Source organism: Pseudophryne corroboree, chromosome 5, assembly GCF_028390025.1.
Source record: "Pseudophryne corroboree isolate aPseCor3 chromosome 5, aPseCor3.hap2, whole genome shotgun sequence".
Lineage (NCBI taxonomy): Eukaryota > Metazoa > Chordata > Amphibia > Anura > Myobatrachidae > Pseudophryne > Pseudophryne corroboree.
In genome coordinates this window covers 217,587,577-217,610,795 of record NC_086448.1, presented here as the reverse complement: position 1 = coordinate 217,610,795, position 23,219 = coordinate 217,587,577, and the positions used below count along the sequence as shown (strand labels likewise).

The window sequence follows — 23,219 nt, the reverse complement described above, 5'->3', positions numbered from 1 at the left end:
CTCACGATACATGTACCACGAAGAAGGCTGAGGAGGGCACCCGGGCCATTATCACAGATAGATGTGAGTGGCGGCATTTGGGGGGAAAAAATAAATATATATATATATATATATATATATATATATATATATATTAGTTCAAGGGAGCAGGCAGTACTCAAAGGGTCTAAGCAATGTGGAAAGCAGTCACTGTGGACACAGCGTGCGTTCTTAAAACGCACGCTGTGTCAGCAATGACTGCTTTCCACATTGCTTAGACCCTTTGAGTGCCGCCTGCTCCCTTGAACTCCTTGTATTCACTTTTTGGAAGGCACCGGGGCACACAGCTCAAATATAAAAAAAAAATATATATATATAATGATCCATAAGTGTGGAGTCAGGCTTAGAAAAAGGAAATGAGTAAGGAAACATTTAATCCAGTGTGTACTCGTGTGATATGGGAGTGGGGGGAAAATGTTTAGGGTATGTCACCATTGTTTTGGCCATCTTGGATGCAACGCTTATTTTTTGATTGGGAAGGTAGTCAAGTAGATGCTTTGTTTTAACATATCTTTATACATTCTTGAGTTTTACCATAAAGTTTATAGGATATGTTTGAAGTGCTGTCTGCTATGTTGCAGTGTTAAGGCTGTTCACCTTTATCATTCTTGATGAAACTTGACCAACATGTATGGCTGAATCTGTGCGCAGGTATCAACCGTTCGTTGTTGCAGATGATAACGAACTTGTATCCACACAGCATCTTATAAGGGTGTTTCCACTTCCACTTATATATATGTGTACTGTATGTATGTATGTATGTATATGTGTGTGTGTGTGTGTATATATATATTTCTCTAACGTCCTAAGTGGATGCTGGGGACTTCGTCAGGACCATGGGGAATAGCGGCTCCGCAGGAGACAGGGCACAAAAAGTAAGCTTTTAGGATCACATGGTGTGTACTGGCTCCTCCCCCTATGACCCTCCTCCAAGCCTCAGTTAGGTTTTTGTGCCCGTCCGAGCAGGGTGCAATCTAGGTGGCTCTCCTAAAGAGCTGCTTAGAAAAAGTTTTTTAGGTTTTTTATTTTCAGTGAGTCCTGCTGGCAACAGGCTCACTGCATCGAGGGACTTAGGGGAGAGAATTTCAACTCACCTGCGTGCAGGATGGATTGGATTCTTAGGCTACTGGACACCATTAGCTCCAGAGGGAGTCGGAACACAGGTCTCACCCTGGGGTTCGTCCCGGAGCCGCGCCGCCGACCCCCCTTACAGATGCTGAAGATTGAAGGTCCGGAAACAGGCGGCAGAAGGCTCTTCAGTCTTCATGAAGGTAGCGCACAGCACTGCAGCTGTGCGCCATTGTTGTCACACACTTCACACCAGACGGTCACGGAGGGTGCAGGGCGCTGCTGGGGGCGCCCTGGGCAGCAATATATTATACCTTTTATGGCAAAAGAATACATCACATATAGCCATTAAGGCTATATGTATGTATTTAACCCATGCCAAATGTCTAAAACTCCGGGAGAAAAGCCCGCCGGAATAGGGGGCGGGGCTTATTCTCCTCAGCACACAGCGCCATTTTCCTGCTCAGCTCCGCTGTGAGGAAGGCTCCCAGGACTCTCCCCTGCACTGCACTACAGAAACAGGGTAAAACAGAGAGGGGGGGCATATTTTGGCGATATTTTTATATATTTAAGCGGCTATAAGGAACAACACTTATATAGGGTTGTTCCCATATATATTATAGCCCTTGGGTGTGTGCTGGCAAACTCTCCCTCTGTCTCCCCAAAGGGCTAGTGGGGTCCTGTCTTCGATAAGAGCATTCCCTGTGTGTCTGCTGTGTGTCGGTACGTGTGTGTCGACATGTATGAGGACGATGTTGGCGTGGAGGCAGAGCAATTGCCGATAATGGTGATGTCACCCCCCAGGGAGTCGACACCGGAATGGATGGCTTTGTTTATGGAATTACGTGATAATGTCAGCACATTACAAAAATCAGTTGACGACATGAGACGGCCGGCAAACCAGTTAGTACCTGCCCAGGCGTCTCGGACACCGTCAGGGGCTGTAAAGCGCCCTTTACCTCAGTCGGTCGACACAGACCCAGACACAGACACTGAATCTAGTGTCGACGGTGATGAAACAAACGTATTTTCAAGTAGGGCCACACGTTATATGATCACGGCAATGAAGGAGGCTTTGCATATCTCTGATACTACAAGTACCACAAAAAGGGGTATTATGTGGGGGGTGAAAAAACTACCTGTAGTTTTTCCTGAATCAGAGGAATTAAATGATGTATGTGATGAAGCGTGGGTTAACCCAGATAGAAAAATGCTAATTTCAAAAAAGTTATTAGCATTATACCCTTTCCCGCCAGAGGTTAGGGCGCGCTGGGAAACACCCCCTAGGGTGGATAAGGCGCTCACACGCTTATCGAAACAAGTGGCGTTACCGTCTCCTGATACGGCCGCCCTCAAGGATCCAGCTGATAGGAGGCTGGAAACTACCCTGAAAAGTATATACACTCATACTGGTGTTATACTGCGACCAGCCATCGCCTCAGCCTGGATGTGCAGTGCTGGGGTCGTCTGGTTGGATTCCCTGACTGAAAATATTGATACCCTGGATAGGGACAGTATTTTATTGACTATAGAGCAATTAAAGGATGCTTTCCTTTATATGCGAGATGCGCAGAGAGATATTTGCACTCTGGCATCGAGAGTAAATGCGATGTCCATATCTGCCAGAAGGAGTTTATGGACGCGACAGTGGTCAGGTGATGCGGATTCCAAACGACATATGGAAGTATTGCCGTATAAAGGGGAGGAATTATTTGGCGTCGGTCTATCGGATCTGGTGGCTACGGCAACTGCCGGAAAATCCACTTTTTTACCTCAGACCCCCTCCCAACAGAAAAAGACACCGTCTTTTCAGCCGCAGTCCTTTCGTTCCTATAAGAACAAGCGGACAAAAGGACAGTCATATCTGCCTCGGGGCAGAGGAAGGGGTAAGAGAGGGCAGCAAGCAGCCCCTGCCCAGGAACAGAAGCCCTCCCAGGGTTCTGCAAAGCCCTCAGCATGACGCTGGGGCCTTACAAGCGGACTCAGGAACGGGGGGGGGGGTCGACTCAAGAATTTCAGCGCACAGTGGGCTTGCTCACAGGTGGACCCCTGGATTCTACAGGTAGTATCTCAGGGTTACAGGTTGGAATTCGAGAAGTCTCCCCCTCGCCGGTTCCTAAAGTCTGCTTTGCCAACGTCTCCCTCGGACAGGGCGACGGTATTGGAAGCCATTCACAAGCTGTTTGCTCAGCAGGTGATAGTCAAGGTACCCCTCCTACAACAGGGAAAGGGGTATTACTCCACGCTATTTGTGGTACCGAAGCCGGACGGCTCGGTAAGACCTATTCTAAATCTCAAATCTTTGAACCTGTACATACAAAAATTCAAGTTCAAGATGGAGTCACTCAGAGCAGTGATAGCGAATCTGGAAGAAGGGGACTTTATGGTGTCCCTGGACATAAAGGACGCTTACCTGCATGTCCCAATTTGCCCTTCACATCAAGGGTACCTCAGGTTCGTGGTGCAAAACTGTCATTATCAGTTTCAGACGCTGCCGTTTGGATTGTCCACGGCACCTCGGGTCTTTACCAAGGTAATGGCCGAAATGATGATCCTTCTACGAAGAAGAGGCGTATTAATTATCCCTTACTTGGACGATCTCCTGATAAGGGCAAGATCCAGAGAACAGCTGGAAGACGGAGTAGCACTAACCCAACTAGTGCTGCAACAACACGGGTGGATTCTGAATTTTCCAAAATCTCAGTTGACCCCGACGACACGTCTGCTGTTCCTGGGAATGATTCTGGACACGGTTCAGAAAAAGGTGTTTCTTCCGGAGGAGAAAGCCAGGGAGTTATCCGAACTTGTCAGGAACCTCCTAAAACCAGGGACAGTGTCTGTGCATCAATGCACAAGAGTCCTGGGAAAGATGGTGGCTTCTTACGAAGCGATTCCATTCGGCAGATTCCACGCACGAACTTTTCAGTGGGATCTGCTGGACAAATGGTCCGGATCGCATCTGCAGATGCATCAGCGGATAACCTTATCGCCACGGACAAGGGTGTCTCTTCTGTGGTGGTTGCAGAGTGCTCATCTGTTAGAGGGCCGCAGATTCGGCATACAGGACTGGGTCCTGGTGACCACGGATGCCAGTCTGAGAGGCTGGGGAGCGGTCACACAAGGAAGAAACTTCCAGGGAGTATGGTCAAGCCTGGAGATGTCTCTTCACATAAATATACTGGAGCTAAGAGCGATTTACAATGCTCTAAGTCTGGCAAAACCCCTGCTTCAGGGTCAGCCGGTGTTGATCCAGTCGGACAACATCACGGCAGTCGCCCACGTAAACAGACAGGGCGGCACAAGAAGCAGGACAGCAATGGCAGAAGCTGCAAGGATTCTTCGCTGGGCGGAAGATCATGTGATAGCACTGTCAGCAGTATTCATTCCGGGAGTGGACAACTGGGAAGCAGACTTCCTCAGCAGACACGATCTACACCCGGGAAAGTGGGGACTTCATCCAGAAGTCTTCCACATGATTGTGAACCGTTGGGAAAAACCAATGGTGGATATGATGGCGTCCCGCCTCAACAAAAAACTGGACAGGTATTGCGCCAGGTCAAGAGATCCTCAGGCAATAGCTGTGGACGCTCTGGTAACACCGTGGGTGTTCCAGTCAGTGTATGTGTTTCCTCCTCTGCCTCTCATACCAAAAGTACTGAGAATTATACGGCAAAAGGGAGTAAGAACGATACTAGTGGCTCCGGATTGGCCAAGAAGAACTTGGTACCCGGAACTTCAAGAGATGCTCACGGAGGATCCGTGGCCTCTACCTCTAAGACGGGACCTGCTTCAGCAGGGACCGTGTCTATTCCAAGACTTACCGCGGCTGCGTTTGACGGCATGGCGGTTGAACGCCGAATTCTAAAGGAAAAAGGCATTCCGGAAGAGGTCATTCCTACACTGGTAAAGGCCAGGAAGGAGGTGACTGCACAACATTATCACCGCATTTGGAGGAAATATGTTGCGTGGTGTGAGGCCAGGAAGGCCCCCACGGAGGAATTTCAACTGGGTCGATTCCTACATTTCCTGCAAACAGGATTGTCTATGGGCCTCAAATTGGGGTCCATTAAGGTTCAAATTTCGGCCCTGTCGATTTTCTTCCAGAAAGAATTGGCTTCAGTTCCTGAAGTCCAGACTTTTGTAAAAGGAGTACTACATATACAGCCCCCGGTTGTGCCCCCAGTGGCACCGTGGGATCTTAATGTAGTCTTGGATTTTCTAAAATCCCATTGGTTTGAGCCGCTCAAATCGGTGGAGATGAAGTATCTTACATGGAAAGTAACCATGCTACTGGCCCTGGCTTCAGCCAGGAGAGTATCAGAATTGGCGGCTTTATCATATAAGAGCCCATATCTGATTTTCCATACGGACAGGGCAGAACTGCGGACGCGTCCTCATTTTCTGCCTAAGGTGGTGTCAGCGTTTCACCTGAACCAGCCTATTGTGGTGCCTGCGGCTACTAACGAGTTGGAGGATTCCAAGTTGTTGGACGTGGTCCGGGCATTGAAAATATATACAGGTTGAGTATCCCTTATCCAAAATGCTTGGGACCAGAGGTATTTTGGATATCGGATTTTTCCGTATTTTGGAATAATTGCAAACCATAATGAGATGTCATGATGATGGGACCTAAATCTAAGCACAGAATGCATTTATGTTTAATATACACCTTATACACTCAGCCTGAAGGTCATTTTAGCCAATATTTTTTATAACTTTGGGCATTAAACAAAGTGTGTGTATATTCACACAATTCATTTATGTTTCATATACACCTTATACACACAGCCTGGGGGTCATTTAATACAATATTATTAATAACTTTGTGTATTAAACAAAGTTTGTGTACATTGAGTCATCAAAAAACAAAGGTTTCACTATCTCACTTTCACTCAAAAAAGTCCGTATTTCGGAATATTCCGTATTTCGGAATATTTGGATATGGGATACTCAACCTGTATTTCAAGAACGGCTGGAGTCAGAAAGTCTGACTCACTGCTTATATTGTATGCACCCAACAAGATGGGTGCTCCTGCTTCTAAGCAGACGATTGCTCGTTGGATTTGTAGCACAATTCAACTTGCACATTCTGTGGCAGGCCTGCCACAGCCAAAAATCTGTAAATGCCCACTCCACAAGGAAGGTGGGCTCATCTTGGGCGGCTGCCCGAGGGGTCTCGGCTTTACAACTCTGCCGAGCTGCTACTTGGTCAGGGGCAAACACGTTTGCAAAATTCTACAAATTTGATACCCTGGCTGAGGAGGACCTTGAGTTCTCTCATTCGGTGCTGCAGAGTCATCCGCACTCTCCCGCCCGTTTGGGAGCTTTGGTATAATCCCCATGGTCCTGACGGAGTCCCCAGCATCCACTTAGGACGTTAGAGAAAATAAGAATTTACTTACCGATAATTCTATTTCTTGTAGTCCGTAGTGGATGCTGGGCGCCCATCCCAAGTGCGGATTGTCTGCAATACTTGTACATAGTTATTGTTACAAAAAAATCGGGTTGTTATTTGTTGTGAGCCGTCTGTTCAGAGGCTCCTACGTTTGTCATACTGTTAACTGGGTTCAGATCACAAGTTATACGGTGTGATTGGTGTGGCTGGTATGAGTCTTACCCGGGGTTCAATATCCTTCCTTATTGTGTACGCTCGTCCGGGCACAGTACCTAACTGAGGCTTGGAGGAGGGTCATAGGGGGAGGAGCCAGTACACACCATGTGATCCTAAAAGCTTACTTTTTGTGCCCTGTCTCCTGCGGAGCCGCTATTCCCCATGGTCCTGACGGAGTCCCCAGTATCCACTACGGACTACGAGAAATAGAATTATCGGTAAGTAAATTCTTATTATATATATATATATATATATATATATATATATAGTGTGTATGTGTACATATATATATATATATATATATATATGTGTGTGTGTGTGTGTATGTATGTATATATATATATATATATATATATATATATATATTATTATTTTTTACTTGTATCCTCACAGCATTTTATAAGGGTGTTACCACGTATACCGTATATATGTGTTTATATATATATATATATATATATATATATATATACATATATGCACAGCACATTTTATGCTTTACATATGAATGTGCAATAATGTGTATTTGTTTAGAACTATTTTAATGTATTTGTCATCCCTAATGTTGTTCTGTTAAGTCTGCTTATCTTTCCAGAATGTTGCTTGCCATGCTTTGAAATTGACATGTTTTATTTGCTTCCATCAACAGCTTGTAGCTATATATGATGAGCAAGATCCACATCATGGGGGAGATGGCACAAGCGCAAGCTCTACTGGCACTCAGAGCCCAGAAATTTTTGGCAGCGAGCTTGGAACGAACAGTATATCAGCCTTCCAGCCTTACCAAGCAACTAGTGAAATTGAGGTCACCCCTTCAGTCCTGCGAACAAGTATGTAGCATTTTGGTGCTTTTTTAATAGAATAGTTTTGCCTTTTTAACATTTTTTAATTTCTCTCATGTTAGTCATTGATATGTAAAAATGAAGTTGTGTGGTAAATCAGAGGTTTAGAATGTGTATAAAAGATCCATAGTACATCTTCTATGGATCTGAGAGCCCAACAGATAGCGGCTCATCTCTTAAGGCTGTGTAGTAGTTTTAGATGAGTACCAGAACTGTTGAAGTTTGAGAACGTGTAGTATTTTATTTGCATTTAAGGCAAATGGCAACTTTACAATTAGAATGGGATCACTGAGTCATACCCCTTTCACACCGCCAATGCCGGATCCCACTCGGGAATTGGAAACGGGTCCTTCCCAGGTGGGATCCGGCATTGGACGCTGCCGCTGGCTTCCCCGACCTGGCAATATGCCGGGCGGGTTGCCATAGCAGTGGGGGGTGGAGACTGCTGCGGGGCGGAGGCGGCGGCGGAGCTGGGTGATGAGCTCATTTCCGCGTCGCCTCTCCCTGTTGTAGTAAACAGTACGCTGACCCGTGTCGACCCGGCAATATGCTTGGTCGATACCGGGTTATTTGTGCAGTGTGAAAGGGGTATCGTATACCCCTTTCACACCGCAGATATATCCCAGGATATTGCCGGGTCGAGTAACTCTGCATTTCAACCCGGTATAAAAGCTGTGTTATACACGGGTTGGACCCGTTATTCAACTCTGCATTCATGTAAAAGTGCTGCTTGGCTGTTCTTTGTGTGCCTTGATGATGTCAGCAGCCTGAGCCCTGCTACACAGGAGAGCACAGACAGCATTAAGTATTAGAGCTATTAAAAATTAGGGGTGAGGCGGAGATTGCTAGGCAGCTTACTGCATACCTCCCAATTTATTAAAAGTACAAAGAGGGACCTTGGGGCGTGCCCGAAAAGGGTGTGTGACCTATATGAAAGGGGCGTGGTCTAGTGGCAGAGCTGCGATTGCGAGTCACGCCGCCTTGTACCATCACTGAGGGGGCATGCCCAGCACTCTGAGCTGCTGGCATGCCCCCTCTGTCATCTGTGAAGAGACACTGTGCGCGTGCGCACAGTGTCTATTCACCGCTGCTCTGCTAAGCAGAGCACTAGTGACAAGAGCTTAGCAACTGGGCCCCCTACTCCCCCCACCGCGGGACACTATGTTACTGGAACAGTTAAAGATGCAATTGTGTATAAAAACATAGCTCTGTCAGCCATGATTCCTACAATGCTGTGAGCTGTCCCTTCCCTCTCCTTTGTCCCCTTCTGACACCTCATCTTTCTGAGCCAAAAAAAAGTCAATTTAAAATGACATCCATGGTGTTTTAATTGCTGACCCGGGTCGGACCAAAATTTGCAGTGTGACAGGGTACTTGTTGCCTAAAAAGGATAAATGGGAAAATAGTATATTAATTGTGTATTGGGCAATACTAACAAATATAGTTAAGATAACATGGCTTCCAGATAATTACTGTGTGCAAACAAACAAGGGGTTCATATATTTTGATGATGGAGACAGACATGCTTCAGAGGCCTGTTGTGTCACAGTCAGTCGGTTATATATTTTGTTAATGCTTCTGCAGATCCTCAAGGTTTGACATTCATCTGTCTAGAAAGTGTTAAGTTAGGAAAGGAGGGCAGTACTCTGGCCCTCATTCTGAGTTGATCGCAGCAGGAAATTTTTTAGCAGTTGGGCAAAACCATGTGCACTGCAGGGGAGGCAGATATAACATTTGCAGAGAGAGTTAGATTTGGGTGGGTTATTTTGTTTCTGTGCAGGGTAAATACTGGCTGCTTTATTTTTACACTGTATTTTAGATTGCAGATTGAACACTCCACACCCAAATCTAACTCTATCTGCACATGTTTTATCTGCCTCCCCTGCAGTGCACATGGTTTTGCCCAACTGCTAAAAAAATTCCTGCTGCGATCAACTCGGAATTACCCCCTCTGTACGGGATCCGGTCTGAAGATCGACAGTATCTAGGTCGACAATGTTTAGGTCGACCACTATAGGTCGACAGTCACTTGGTCGACATGGATGGAAGGTCGACAGGTTTCTAGGTCGACATGTGCTAGGTCGACAGGTCTAAAGGTCGACATGAGTTTTTAACATTTTTTTTTCTTTTTTTGAATTTTTTCATACTTAACGATCCACGTGGACTACGATTGGAACGGTAATCTGTGCCGAGCGAAGGCACCATGCCCGAAGCATGGCGAGCGAACGTGGTGCACTAATTTGTGATCCCGGTCACACTACGAAGAAAACAACACCAAAAAAAAAATAAAAATCCTCATGTCGACCTTTAGACCTGTCGACCTAGCACATGTCGACCTTCCATCCATGTCGACCTAGTGACTCGACCTAAACATTGTCGACCTAGATACTGTCGATTTGATGAACCACACCCCTCTGTACTATATGTATGTATACATGTGTGCATGTATATTTACACAAGAATCCAGAAATTAGCATAGCAAACGAGGGATAGTGAATGGAAATCTAAGAGTCTGTAACAGGTGTCAGATATACACAGAGGGTTCACATAGTTCCGAAATATGGAAGGTAATCACATAGTACTGAGTAACAGATGAGGTCCAAATTTATGTTAATAAGGGACATGTTTTGGCAACTTCCTGTTTGTGCTCACTATAGACAATGGGGCTGAAAATGGTCTCCATCTGAAGCCCCAGCGATAGCGCTGAACATCTGAGACTCTTAGCATCTGGCCAACTACATAAAATTTCTCCGGCAGGTTCCACAGGATAATATTGGGATATGATGAAGCGACAGCGGATTTGCACCAATTGGTCAAAGCTTTTCAGCTTCCCAGCATGCAACGGGCGCTTCCATATATTCCCACCTCCTGGCTCAGGCAAATCAGTTTTTTGTTTGGTGCGGCAGGAGCCGGACCATGGTCAGGGGGCTGCTGGTTTTTAGCAGCCCTAGGCTTTCTTTTTTTCTTTTTATAGTCTTACTATGTTTTGAGATATCTTTCCTAACAGCGTCTTATACGCATATTGGAAAGAGTCGCTCCGACAACTCTCCGCCGGGTCGCAACAACTCTTACCTACGGTACAAGTGCTGTTTCGGCGGGCGTCTGTGTTGGATATACTAGCAGGTCCAGCAGACGTTACCAGGCTGTGGCCGGAGCATGGGGAGAAGGTAAGGCATCGGTTCTGCTTAGAAGGGGAATACGGACAAAGCCGCACTGTTTTGGGAGGAGACTATCAAACAGTCACTGATTTGGCTGCCACCTCATGTGCACCAGCGCTAGGCCTTAGGGATCAGAGGCTCCAGGAATAGTATGAGGCCGCGATCCTTAGGGTTGATGTCAGCAGTGGGGAGTCAGACGCTCTCCTGGTCGCCCCTCCCCCCGGTTCATGACCAGTTTCCTCCCAGTCTCCCGCCATGAACTGTTTCTCACTTCCGTCTCAGACGCTGTAGACGAAGGGGACCCAGTCGCAGCATAGGCGGCTGTGTGACTGGTGCATCTGTGTTCACTATAGGTTCATGGAGCGGCAGTATACACTAGTAGTGCCTGGATCCACTCAGCGTTCGCAAACGTATTGATTGGTACTGGAAGTGAGGTGAGTCTCCCTGTATCCCACTCTACTGAGTACGGGTAATAGTGCACTAAGTCTCTATCTGCCTTTTTGAGTACGAATGCATACGAGTCTGTATACTATTACTGCTGTTTCTTTCGCTATGCATCTGAATATGGTAGATCTGTTTAAGCATGATTGAGTGATATGTTTTCCTACATACTTGAAATGTAGTTGTAGTGCTCATATTGCTTTTTATACTAATGTATAACGTGACTGACTGCTAGTGTGATTGCTGACTTTACTATATATTCTGTTAGTTTTTTGCTATTCCGATCCTCAATGCTGGTACATGGGTAGGGTCGGATTGTATGTCACTTTAAAAAGTTTAAAGTGATTACAGTTTCAAATTGTGTAGTGCATTGTGGAAGTGTTGATTATTTATCATGTCTAAGAGCGGCAAAGGTGAGGAAGATGCACTCACAGCAACACCAACACTCGTATCATGTTTGTCTTAAAGCTGTGTTAACCTCTCAGGATCTGATTCAGGGTGGTTTGTGTGCAAATAAGCTTTAGCTTTCACCAGGGTCTCTTGAAAAATACAAGGCAGATTCATGTGCAGGTTGATCCACCTTGGGCTATGTTTGCACAGACATTATCCAGTATAGCTGAATGGATAATTCCTCCAACTCCTGTACCAGGGATAGGTTACACGATTAACCCTTACATGCAGCTTACCACCTGCGATTTATCACTTCCAGCAGTAGCCTCTCAAAAGATACAGTCTGATAAGCCAGTGGTAAGTAAATCTTCATCCTCACAGGCTACACATGTTTCAGATGAGTATTCATCGGAGGATGAAAGCTTAATAAATTCTACTTAGGCATACGAAGAGGAGAAGGAAGGTCTCAGCTCAGTGGATATAGACGAGTTAATTAAAGCAATGAAAGCCATTCTATCCTTCAAGAATTCAGCAGAGCCTGTGTTAAAAATCAAGGCACCTGTGTTTAAACATCCCAAAACAGTTAAGACTGAGTTTCCAGGGTCAGATCAGCTGACGGAAATCATGGAAGAGGCTTGGGCTATGCCTAATAAGTTTAGAATTCCTAAGAAATGGAATTCCAATTATCCTCTTCCAGCTGGGGATTGTTTAAAAAGAGAGGTGGCTCCTAAAGTAGATACGCATGTGATTCGATTAGTGTGAAAATCTACATTACCTTTGCCTTCAGCATCATTAAATGATGTCACGGATAGGAGAGTGGATAGTTTTTTTAAAAACCATTTTTTTTCCCTGTCTGGGGCAGTCATAAGGCCAGACATGGCTTCAGCTTGGTGGCAAAGGCAGTGGCTGCCTGGGCTGATGTATTGGAGGGGGATTTTTCAATAGCATCTAGAGAGTAAAAATCCCATATAACACATATAAAACAGGCTGCAATGTTTTTGGAAGAAGCAGCTTTAGATATGGGTACTACTGCCTCCAGAGCATCAGCTTCAACAATAGCTGCTCGCAGAGCAGTTTGGCTACGTACGTGTAAAGCTGATTCAGAATCTAAGAAGGTTTTGGAATCTTTGCCTTTTTCTGGAGATATTCTTTTTGGTAAAGAATTGACAGAGATTTTGGTCTCAAGGAAAAGCTAAAGGAAAATGTAATGGCAGGCAGTCCCAATACAACAAGTCTGTTAAGACTAAAAAGCATTGGGCTACCAGAGGACCGGTTGGTAAAACTGATAATAAGCCATCAGCCTGATGGTGCGGGCCTCCACCTGGGGGATCCCAGGGTGGGAGGCAGACTTCAGTTTGCACAGATCTGGCAGCAGTCTGCAACAGATGCCTGGGTGCAGGAAGCAGTATCTCCAGGTTATGCTTTTGCCTTCAAGAAGCACCCTCCTCAAAGGTTTTTTTTGTACCAGCCCGTCTCTGGTAGAGACGAAGGCCAGGGCTTTGCAAGAGGCAGTTCAGAAATTGCTTCAGTCAGGAATAGTGATTCCAGATCCTCCTGCACAACGAGGACAGGGTTTTTACTCCAACCTTTTTCTAGTTCAGAAACCAAATGGGTCATTTCGGCCCATTCTCAATATCAAAGTGCTGAACAAGTACATTTGGGTACCTTGGTTTCATATGGAGACTTTACATTCCATCTTTTTGGCCATGGAGCCAGGGGATTATATGGTATCTCTGGATATACAGGATGCTTACCTACATGTTCTTATAGCACTGTCTCATCAATAAACATGGTGGAGTATGCACAGTTCCACTCAAGGTCTCTGCAGCATCTGATTCTTGCCAAATGGAATGGGTTGCATCAGACGATAAAAATGCAGACGATGGTTCTTACTATAGAAGTAAGAAGGTTATTAGCCTGGTAGCTACAGACATCCCATCTGGACAAGGGGAGACCCTTTTGGATATCAGATTAGGAAATTCTGACAACAGATGCCAGTCTTCAGGGCTGGGGAGCAGTGTCAGGAAGGTTGTATTTCTAGGGTAAATGGACCAAGGAAGAAGTTTGCCTGGGCCAAACTTCGGGCCATATACATTGCACTGATTCAGGTAAAGGACATTCTTCGGGGAAAACCAGTTCAGATCCGCTCGGACAGTGCGACGGCAGTAGCGACCTCAACCATCAGGGAGGAACTCGCAGCCAAAAAGCGATGGAGGTAAGTTGCATACTAAAGTGGGCAGAACTTCATCATCCAGCCTTGTCTGCAGTGTTTGTTCCAGGAGTCCTAAACTGGGAAGTGGGTTTTCTCAGTCGACACGCCATTCAGGCAAGCAAATGGGCTCTACACCCGGAGGTCTTCCAGACTCTAGTACACAAGTGGGGGTTGCCAGAGATAGATCTCATGGCATTCCGTCAGAACAACAAAGTTCTCGCATACGGATCAAGAACAAAAGATACCAGAGCGATCTTTGTGGATGCCCTGTCGATGAGATGGGACTTTCATCTGGCTTATATGTTTCCTCCAATCACCCTATTACCCAGGGTGGTGAGAAAGATAAAGCAAGGAAAGGGTGCCGTGATTATAATAGCTCCGGCTTGGCCCAGAAGGCATTGGTACACATATCTACAGAGAATGTCGATGGATGCTCCACTCCTGCTCCCTCAACATCCAGATCTACTGATGCAGGGTTCTTGTTATCACAGACATCTGGATCGACTGTCTTTGACTGCGTGGCTCTTGAAACCTCCATCCTGAAGTTAAGAGGATTCTCACAACAAGTAATTCAAACAATGCTCAGAGCAAGGTAACCTTTCTCAGCTCGCATGTATCACCGAATATGGCAAACCTACAGTATATTCATTGGTGCAGAGAACGGAAAATGGACCCTAAAGGCCCATATAGACGGGCCGATGTGGGAGAGATGTGTGCTGAGCGAACCACTCAGCACACATCTCTTCCACCGCTCAGCACAGCGCGATCTGTGCTGAGCGTGCGGAGGGCCGCTCATTTCACCCAGCGGGTGAAGTGAGCGACCCGCTAGATTGGCCTGCATGCACGCCAATCTAGCACAAGCGATAGCGATGCACGGAGTGATAATGCTTAAATTCTAAGCAATTTAGTCAGATTGCTTTGAATATCGCTCCGTGAGTACCCCCCTTAAGTCTTTCAGAGTCTCCAGGGTCTTAGCATTCCTTCAGGCAGGAATGGATAAAGAGTAAAAAAAATAATAATGGAGTGATAACTTAACCAGCGCTCCTCAATGGTCTCAGGTTTCAATCAATATCAAACACTTTTCCGTTGTAGAAGAATCGGTTCCGAGATAAAGAATAAAAACAAATGTATACTGTGAAATACAGTTTAATATACATAATAATCCAAAATACAAATCCAATAATTCACAAAGTATAGCAGTAAGCCCTATAAAGAGGCTCCCAGATCACTCTCTGCAGAAGATAATTACCATGGATGTTAGAACTGCAGTCATACAGTTCAAGAAAGCATATGGGTCTTTGAAGGTGAATCCCGGGACTTCCCCACGAACCAAACTGCTTTAGCTGGTAACCAACGCTGCTGAGCTGGAATGGCACGCCTCCACACCGATGCGTTTCTGCCCCTGGCTGGAGTCTTTTTCAAGGTGTCAATAACGGATCTCCCAGTCCTGGCTAATGTCTCTGCACACTGTACTCGTTAGCTAGGTCCATCATGGGCAGCACAACGTGGTGCTTCAGCAGAACAGATATGTAAGGCAGCCACATGGTCTTCTATTAACACATTCGTTAGACATTATGCCATGGATACCTTTGCCGCTCATGACGCTGAATTCGGGCGAAGGATTCTCCAATGTTATCCTGTGGATAACCTGTGGAACCTGCTGGAGAAATATACGTTATGGTAAGAACTTACCGTTGATAACGGTATTTCTCCTAAGTCCACAGGTTCCACAGGGATCCCACCCTCATGCACCTGATTTGAGGATCCTTTTACTCACTAACCTCTTCCTTCTTGTACGGAAGGTTGTGTATTTGTGTTCTTCTCGCCTGATTAGGGCTATCTATGATGCTCCTGCCTTGAGCTTTGGGAATACAACTGATTTGCCTGAGCCAGGAGGCGGGGATATATGGACGGGCCCATTGCATGCTGGAAGGCCAAAAAGCTTTGACCGATTGGTGCCAATCCGCTGTCACTTCATCGTATCCTAGTCTTATCCTGTGGAACCTGTGGACTTAATAGAAATACCGTTATCAATGGTAAGTTCTTACCATAACGTATATATATGCCCCAAACCTTAAAGAAGCTTTGAGGCACTGCTGTACACATTGCAGAATGTCACTGAAAGCACAACATTTTGGGTCACTCTTTGTCCAGAGTTTATTCCTTTGAGGGATGTAATGCATCTAAACAATTCTTTCCAAATTTTATGTTTGAACATACCTCTATTTAAATATGTAAGCACTTGAACTACCCACTTGAAATGTATCAGTCATCATATGCTGACACCGTAAGGCTATACCAGAATTGTGACTCTAAAGGCTGATACACACTGGGCGACTTTGGCCTCAAAATCATTCATTTTGTTCGTTTTGAACGATTTTGAGGTCAAAGCTGCCCAGTGTGTATGGCCTAGCGACAAACAATTGCTGATGATGCATGCTCCCGCATCATCGCCAGCTAGGTGTGCCGTCGGCTGGTTTTACCAGCATGTTTGCAGATGATGGCTGGAAGATGAACCATCATTTGCCCGGCGGACCCGCCCTGCTCTCGCCTCAAGTCCCACCTGCTCCGGCCCGGCGCCGCAGTCCCGCCTGCTCCCTTCTGCTCTGCGGCATGGAACTTCTATTTACAGCATACAGCAGTAAAGTGAGTTGCTGGTGCTGCATGAAGTTGTGACCCTGGGATATTTGCATTGCTGGCATAAGCCAGCAATGTATATTCCATTGGCCACCAATGTTTATTTAATGCTTTTTTTTTTTTAAATTTAAGCCAGTAATATAAACATTGCTAGCATAGGCCAGCAATATATATATTACTGACACCACTGCCCACCAATGTTAATGTATAATATATACATAATATATAAATTGCAGGCAGAGTCCCCCTTATTACACATTACGGCAGCAGTCCCCCTTATTACACCTTACGTCAGCAGTCCCCCTTTTTACAATGGCCCATGCTCCCACTCTTGGAATTCAAACCCAGCCCGTTATGTAAATAGCCTTTCTAGTGAAAGATTTTCAGCAAAATCTTTCGCCTCCTGAAAATCTATCGCTCTTTTGGAAAATAGCTCAGTGTATATGCACTACTTTGGGTTAAAGATCTATCTTTCACAGATGTTGTCTTTGAAATGGTACCCATACACTTGTGCGATGCCCCGCGTTGCGACATCGCGGGGCATCGCGCCGGCAGTTCAGGTGCAATGAAATTGCACCTGAACTGCCAAAGTGATTACCATGTGATCATGTGATATATCACATGGTAATCACGTGATTGACACGTCACCGCCGAGTGGGAGCAGCCTCTGGCCGCTCCCGGCGGGTGCCCATCGCACATCGCTATGCAATATATCACGTGGTTTAAAAACCACATGCGATTGCACTGTGATGCAAGAAATATTAAGTGCAGCACATACTATCTTGAGACGCGACATTTGAGCGACGTGCCCGTGTATCGTGTCTCAAGGTACCTAAAATGTACATACAATCCTTCGATTTCTCTCACAGATGAGGTCGAAATCGAAGGATAGCACCTAATATCTCACAAGTGTATGGGCACCAAAAGTCTTTTGAAATGAAAATCTCCTAGTGTGTTTGGGCCTTTAGCTTTATCTTCATTGAAGTTTTGACACAGGAGTCAACCTATGGGTTCAACCTATAAGAGTCGGGGAACATTTAAAAGTTGTAGCTCTTAACTGTAGGGTATAGTGGTCTGGAGTAGTAAGTGTTGGCAGGTGCTTATAGTAGTGTTTATTGCTGCTATATAAACCTCAGGACTACAAGGCCTGTTACACATTATTATGTGATACACTCAAAGTACAAGAAAGTACACAAATTACGTAGGGCTGTTTATTTATTATTATTTTAACAGTTTCTTATATAGCGCCGCAAATTCTATTTCTCTAACGTCCTAAGTGGATGCTGGGGACTCCGTAAGGACCATGGGGAATAGCGGCTCCGCAGGAGACTGGGCACATCTAAAGAAAGCTTTAGGATTATCTGGTGTGCACTGGCTCCTCCCCCCATGACCCTCCTCCAAGCCTCAGTTAGATCTTTGTGCCCGAACGAGAAGGGTGCACACTAGGGGCTCTCCTGAGCTTCTTAGTGAAAGTTTTAGTTTAGGTTTTTTATTTTCAGTGAGACATGCTGGCAACAGGCTCACTGCATCGAGGGACTAAGGGGAGAAGAAGCGAACTCACCTGCGTGCAGAGTGGATTGGGCTTCTTAGGCTACTGGACATTAGCTCCAGAGGGACGATCACAGGCCCAGCTTGGATGGGTCCCAGAGCCGCGCCGCCGCCCCCCTTACAGAGCCAGAAGGCAGAAGAGGTCCGGAAAATTGGCGGCAGAAGACGTCCTGTCTTCAACAAGGTAGCGCACAGCACTGCAGCTGTGCGCCATTGCTCTCAGCACACTTCACACTCCGGTCACTGAGGGTGCAGGGCGCTGGGGGGGGCGCCCTGAGACGCAATAAAAAACACCTTGGATGGCAAAAAATGCATCACATATAGCTCCTGGGCTATATGGATGCATTTAACCCCTGCCAAAATACATAAAAAAACGGGAGATAAGGCCGCCGAGAAGGGGGCGGAGCCTATCTCCTCAGCACACTGGCGCCATTTTCCCTCACAGCTCCGTTGGAGGGAAGCTCCCTGTCTCTCCCCTGCAGTCACTACACTACAGAAAGGGTTAAAAAAGAGAGGGGGGGGGCCACTAATTACGCGCAGTATTAAAGATACAGCAGCTATAAGGGGAAAAACACTTATACAAGGTTATCCCTGTATATATATATATATAGCGCTCTGGTGTGTGCTGGCAAACTCTACCTCTGTCTCCCCAAAGGGCTAGTGGGGTCCTGTCCTCTATCAGAGCATTCCCTGTGTGTGTGCTGTATGTCGGTACGTTTGTGTCGACATGTATGAGGAGAAAAATGATGTGGAGACGGAGCAGATTGCCTGTAATAGTGATGTCACCCTCTAGGGGGTCGACACCTGAGTGGATGAACTTTTGGAAGGAATTACGTGACAGTGTCAGCTCTGTATAAAAGACAGTGGTTGACATGAGACAGCCGGCTACTCAGCTTGTGCCTGTCCAGACGTCTCATAGGCCGTCAGGGGCTCTAAAGCGCCCGTTACCTCAGATGGCAGATATAGACGCCGACACGGATACTGACTCCAGTGTCGACGGTGAAGAGACAAATGTGACTTCCAGTAGGGCCACAGGTTACATGATTGAGGCAATGAAAAATGTTTTACACATTTCTGATAATACGAGTACCACCAAAAAAAAAGGGGTATTATGTTCGGTGAGGAAAAACTACCTGTAGTTTTCCTAAATCTGAGAAATTAAATGAGGTGTGTGATGATGCGTGGTTTTCCCCCGATAACAACTGATAATTTCTAAAATGTTATTGGCATTATATCCTTTCCCGCCAGAGGTTAGGGTGCGTTGGGAAACACCCCCTAGGGTGGATAAAGCGCTCACACGCTTGTAAGGGCTCTACCCTCTCCTGAGATGGCCGCCCTTAAGGATCCTGCTGATAGAAAGCAGGAGGGTATCCTAAAATGTATTTACACACATACTGGTGTTATACTGCGACCAGCAATCGCCTCAGCCTGGATGTGCAGTGCTGGGTTGGCGTGGTCGGATTCCCTGACTGAAAATATTGATACCCTAGATAGGGACAGTATATTTTTGCCTATAGAGCATTTAAAAGATGCATTTCTATATATGCGTGATGCACAGCGGAATATTTGCCGACTGGCATCAAGTCTAAGTGCGTTGTCCATTTCTACCAGTAGAGGGTTATGGACACGTCAGTGGTCAGGTGAGGCGTATTCCAAACGGCATTTGGAAGTATTGCCTTATTAAAGGGAGGAGTTATTTGGGGTCGGTCTTTCAGACCTGGTGGCCACGGCAACAGCTGGGAAATCCACGTTTGTACCCCAGGTCGCCTCTCAACATGAGAAGACGCCGTATTATCAGGCGCAGTCTTTTCGTGGACAAGCGGGCAAAAGGTTCCTCATTTCTGCCCCGTGACAGAGGGAGAGGAAAAAGGCTGCAGAAATCAGCCAGTTCCCAGGAACAGAAACCCTCTCCCGCCTCTGCCAAGCCCTCAGTATGACGCTGGGGCTTTACAAGCAGAATCAGGCACGGTGGGGGGCCCGTCTCAATGAATTTCAGCGCGCAGTGGGCTCACTCGCAAGTAGACCCCTGGATCCTTCAGGTGATATCTCAGGGGTACAAATTAGAATTCGAGACGTCTCCCCCTCGCCGTTTCCTAAAGTCGGCTTTACCGATGTCTCCTTCTGACAGGGAGACAGTTTTTGAAGCCATTCACAAGCTGTATTCCCAGCAGGTGATAATCAAGGTACCCCTCCTGCAACAGGGAACGGGGTATTATTCCACACTGTTGTGGTACCGAAGCCGGACGGCTCGGTGAGACCGATTCTAAATCTAAAATCTTTGAACACTTACATACAGAGGTTCAAATTCAAGATTGAGTCACTCAGAGCAGTGATTGCGAACCTGGAAGAAGGGGACTACATGATGTCTCGGGACATCAAGGATGCTTACCTTCATGTCAAAATTTACCCTTCTCATCAAGGGTACCTCAGGTTTATGGTACAGAACTGTCACTATCAGTTCAGACGCTGCCGTATGGATGGTCCACGGCACCCCGGGTCTTTACCAAGGTAATGGCCGAAATGATGATATTCCTTCGAAGGAAGGGAATTTTAGTTATCCTTTACTTGGACGATTCCCTAATAAGGGTAAGATCCAGGGAACAGTTGGAGGTCGGTGTAGCACTATCTCAGGTAGGGTTGCGGCAGCACGATTGGATTCTCAATATTCCAAAATCGCAGCTGGTTCCGACGACTTGTCTTCTGTTCCTAGGGATGATCTTGGACACAGTCCAGAAAAAGGTGTTTCTCCCGGAGGAGAAAGCCAGGGAGTTATCCGAGCTAGTCAGGAACCTCCTAAAACCGAGCCAAGTCTCAGTGCATCAATGCACAAGGGTTCTGGGTAAAATGGTGGCTTCCTACGAAGCAATCCCATTCGGCAGATTCCACGCAAGAACTTTCCAGTGGGACCTGCTGGACAATTGGTCCGGGTCGCATCTTCAGATGCATCAGCGGATAACCCTGTCACCAAGGACAAGGGTGTCCCTCCTGTGGTGGTTGCAGAGTGCTCATCTTCTAGAGGGCCGCAGATTCGGCATTCAGGACTGGGTCCTGGTGACCACGGATGCCAGCCTGCGAGGCTGGGGAGCAGTCACACAGGGAAGGAATATCCAGGGCTTATGGTCAAGCCTGGAGACATCACTTCACATAAATATCCTGAAGCTAAGGGCCATTTACAATGCTCTAAGCTTAGCAAGACCTCTGCTTCAAGGTCAGCCGGTGTTGATCCAGTCGGACAACATCACGGCAGTCACCCACGTAAACAGACAGGGTGGCACAAGAAGCAGGAGGGCAATGGCAGAAGCTGCAAGGATTCTTCGCTGGTCGGAAAATCATGTGATAGCACTGTCAGCAGTATTCATTCCGGGAGTGGACAACTGGGAAGCAGACTTCCTCAGCACGACCTCCACCCGGGAGAGTGGGGACTTCACCCAGAAGTCTTCCACATGATTATAAACCGTTGGGAAAAACTCGACAGGTATTGCGCCAGGTCAAGGGACCCTCAGGCAATAGCTGTAGACGCTCTGGTAACACCGTGGGTGTACCAGTCAGTGTATGTATTCCCTCCTCTGCCTCTCATACCCAAGGTACTGAGATTGATAAGATGGAGAGGAGTAAGCACTATATTCGTGGCTCCGGATTGGCCAAGAAGGACTTGGTAACCGGAACTTCAAGAGATGCTCACGGAGGATCCGTGGCCTCTACCTCTAAGAAGGGACCTGCTCCAGCAAGGACCCTGTCTGTTCCAAGACTTACCGCGGCTGCGTTTGATGGCATGGCGGTTGAACGCCGGATCCTGAAGGAAAAAAGGCATTCCGGATGAAGTCATCCCTATCCTGATCAAAGCCAGGAAGGATGTAACCGCAAAACATTATCACCGCATTTGGCGAAAATATGTTGCGTGGTGCGAGGCCAGTAAGGCCCGACGGAGGAAATTCAACTGGGTCGATTCCTACATTTCCTGCAAACAGGAGTGTCTATGGGCCTGAAATTGGGGTCCATTAAGGTGCAAATTTCGGCCCTGTCAATTTTCTTCCAAAAAGAACTAGCTTCAGTCCCTGAAGTTCAGACGTTTGTAAAAGGGGTACTGCATATACAGCCTCCTTTTGTGCCTCCAGTGGCACTTTGGGATCTCAATGTAGTTTTTGGGTTCCAAAAGTCACATTGGTTTGAACCACTTAAATCTGTGGAGTTAAAATATCTCACAGGGAAAGTGGTCATACTGTTGGCCCTGGCCTGGGCCAGGCGCGTGTCAGAATTGGCGGCTTTATCCTGTAAAAGCCCTTATCTAATTTTCCATTCGGACAGGGCGGAATTGAGGACTCGTCCTCAGTTTCTCCCTAAGGTGGTTTCAGCGTTTCACCTGAACCAACCTATTGTGGTGCCTGCGGCTACTAGGGACTTGGAGGACTCCAAGTTGCTAGACGTTGTCAGGGCCCTGAAAATATATGTTTCCAGGATGGCTGGAGTCAGGAAAACTGACTCGCTGTTTATCCTGTATGCACCCAACAAGCTGGGTGCTCCTGCTTCTAAGCAGATTATTGCTCGTTGGATTTGTAGTACAATTCAGCTTGCACATTCGGTGGCAGGCCTGCCACAGCCAAAAATCTGTAAATGCCCACTCCACAAGGAAGGTGGGCTCATCTTGGGCGGCTGCCCGAGGGGTCTCGGCTTTACAACTTTGCCGAGCAGCTACTTGGTCAGGAGCAAATACGTTTGTAAAATTCTACAAAATTGATACCCTGGCTGAGGAGGACCTGGAGTTCTCTCATTTGGTGCTGCAGAGTCATCCGCACTCTCCCGCCCGTTTGGGAGCTTTGGTATAATCCCCATGGTCCTTACGGAGTCCCCAGCATCCACTTAGGACGTTAGAGAAAATAAGAATTTACTTACCGATAATTCTATTTCTCGTAGTCCGTAGTGGATGCTGGGCGCCCATCCCAAGTGCGGATTGTCTGCAATACTGGTACATAGTTATTGTTACCAAAAAATCGGGTTATTGCTGTAGTGAGCCATCTTTTCTAGAGGCTCCTCTGTTATCATGCTGTTAACTGGGTTCAGATCACAAGTTGTACGGTGTGATTGGTGTGGCTGGTATGAGTCTTACCCGGGATTCAAGATCCTTCCTTATTGTGTACGCTCGTCCGGGCACAGTATCCTAACTGAGGCTTGGAGGAGGGTCATGGGGGGAGGAGCCAGTGCACACCAGATAATCCTAAAGCTTTCTTTAGATGTGCCCAGTCTCCTGCGGAGCCGCTATTCCCCATGGTCCTTACGGA

The 23,219-nt window shown here is 46.7% G+C and overlaps 1 protein-coding gene across 17 annotated transcripts in view; it reads left to right on the top strand.

Annotated features, from left to right (window-relative positions):
• The window catches only part of PARD3 (par-3 family cell polarity regulator), a 919,963-nt gene that overhangs the window by 287,562 nt on the left and 609,182 nt on the right, over positions 1-23,219 (top strand). For all 17 annotated transcript variants that reach the window (XM_063922114.1, XM_063922110.1, XM_063922109.1 and 14 more), the window contains exon 3: positions 7,365-7,545. In XM_063922114.1, the coding sequence (XP_063778184.1) occupies positions 7,365-7,545 (181 nt within the window). The remainder of the gene's footprint in view (positions 1-7,364; positions 7,546-23,219) is intronic.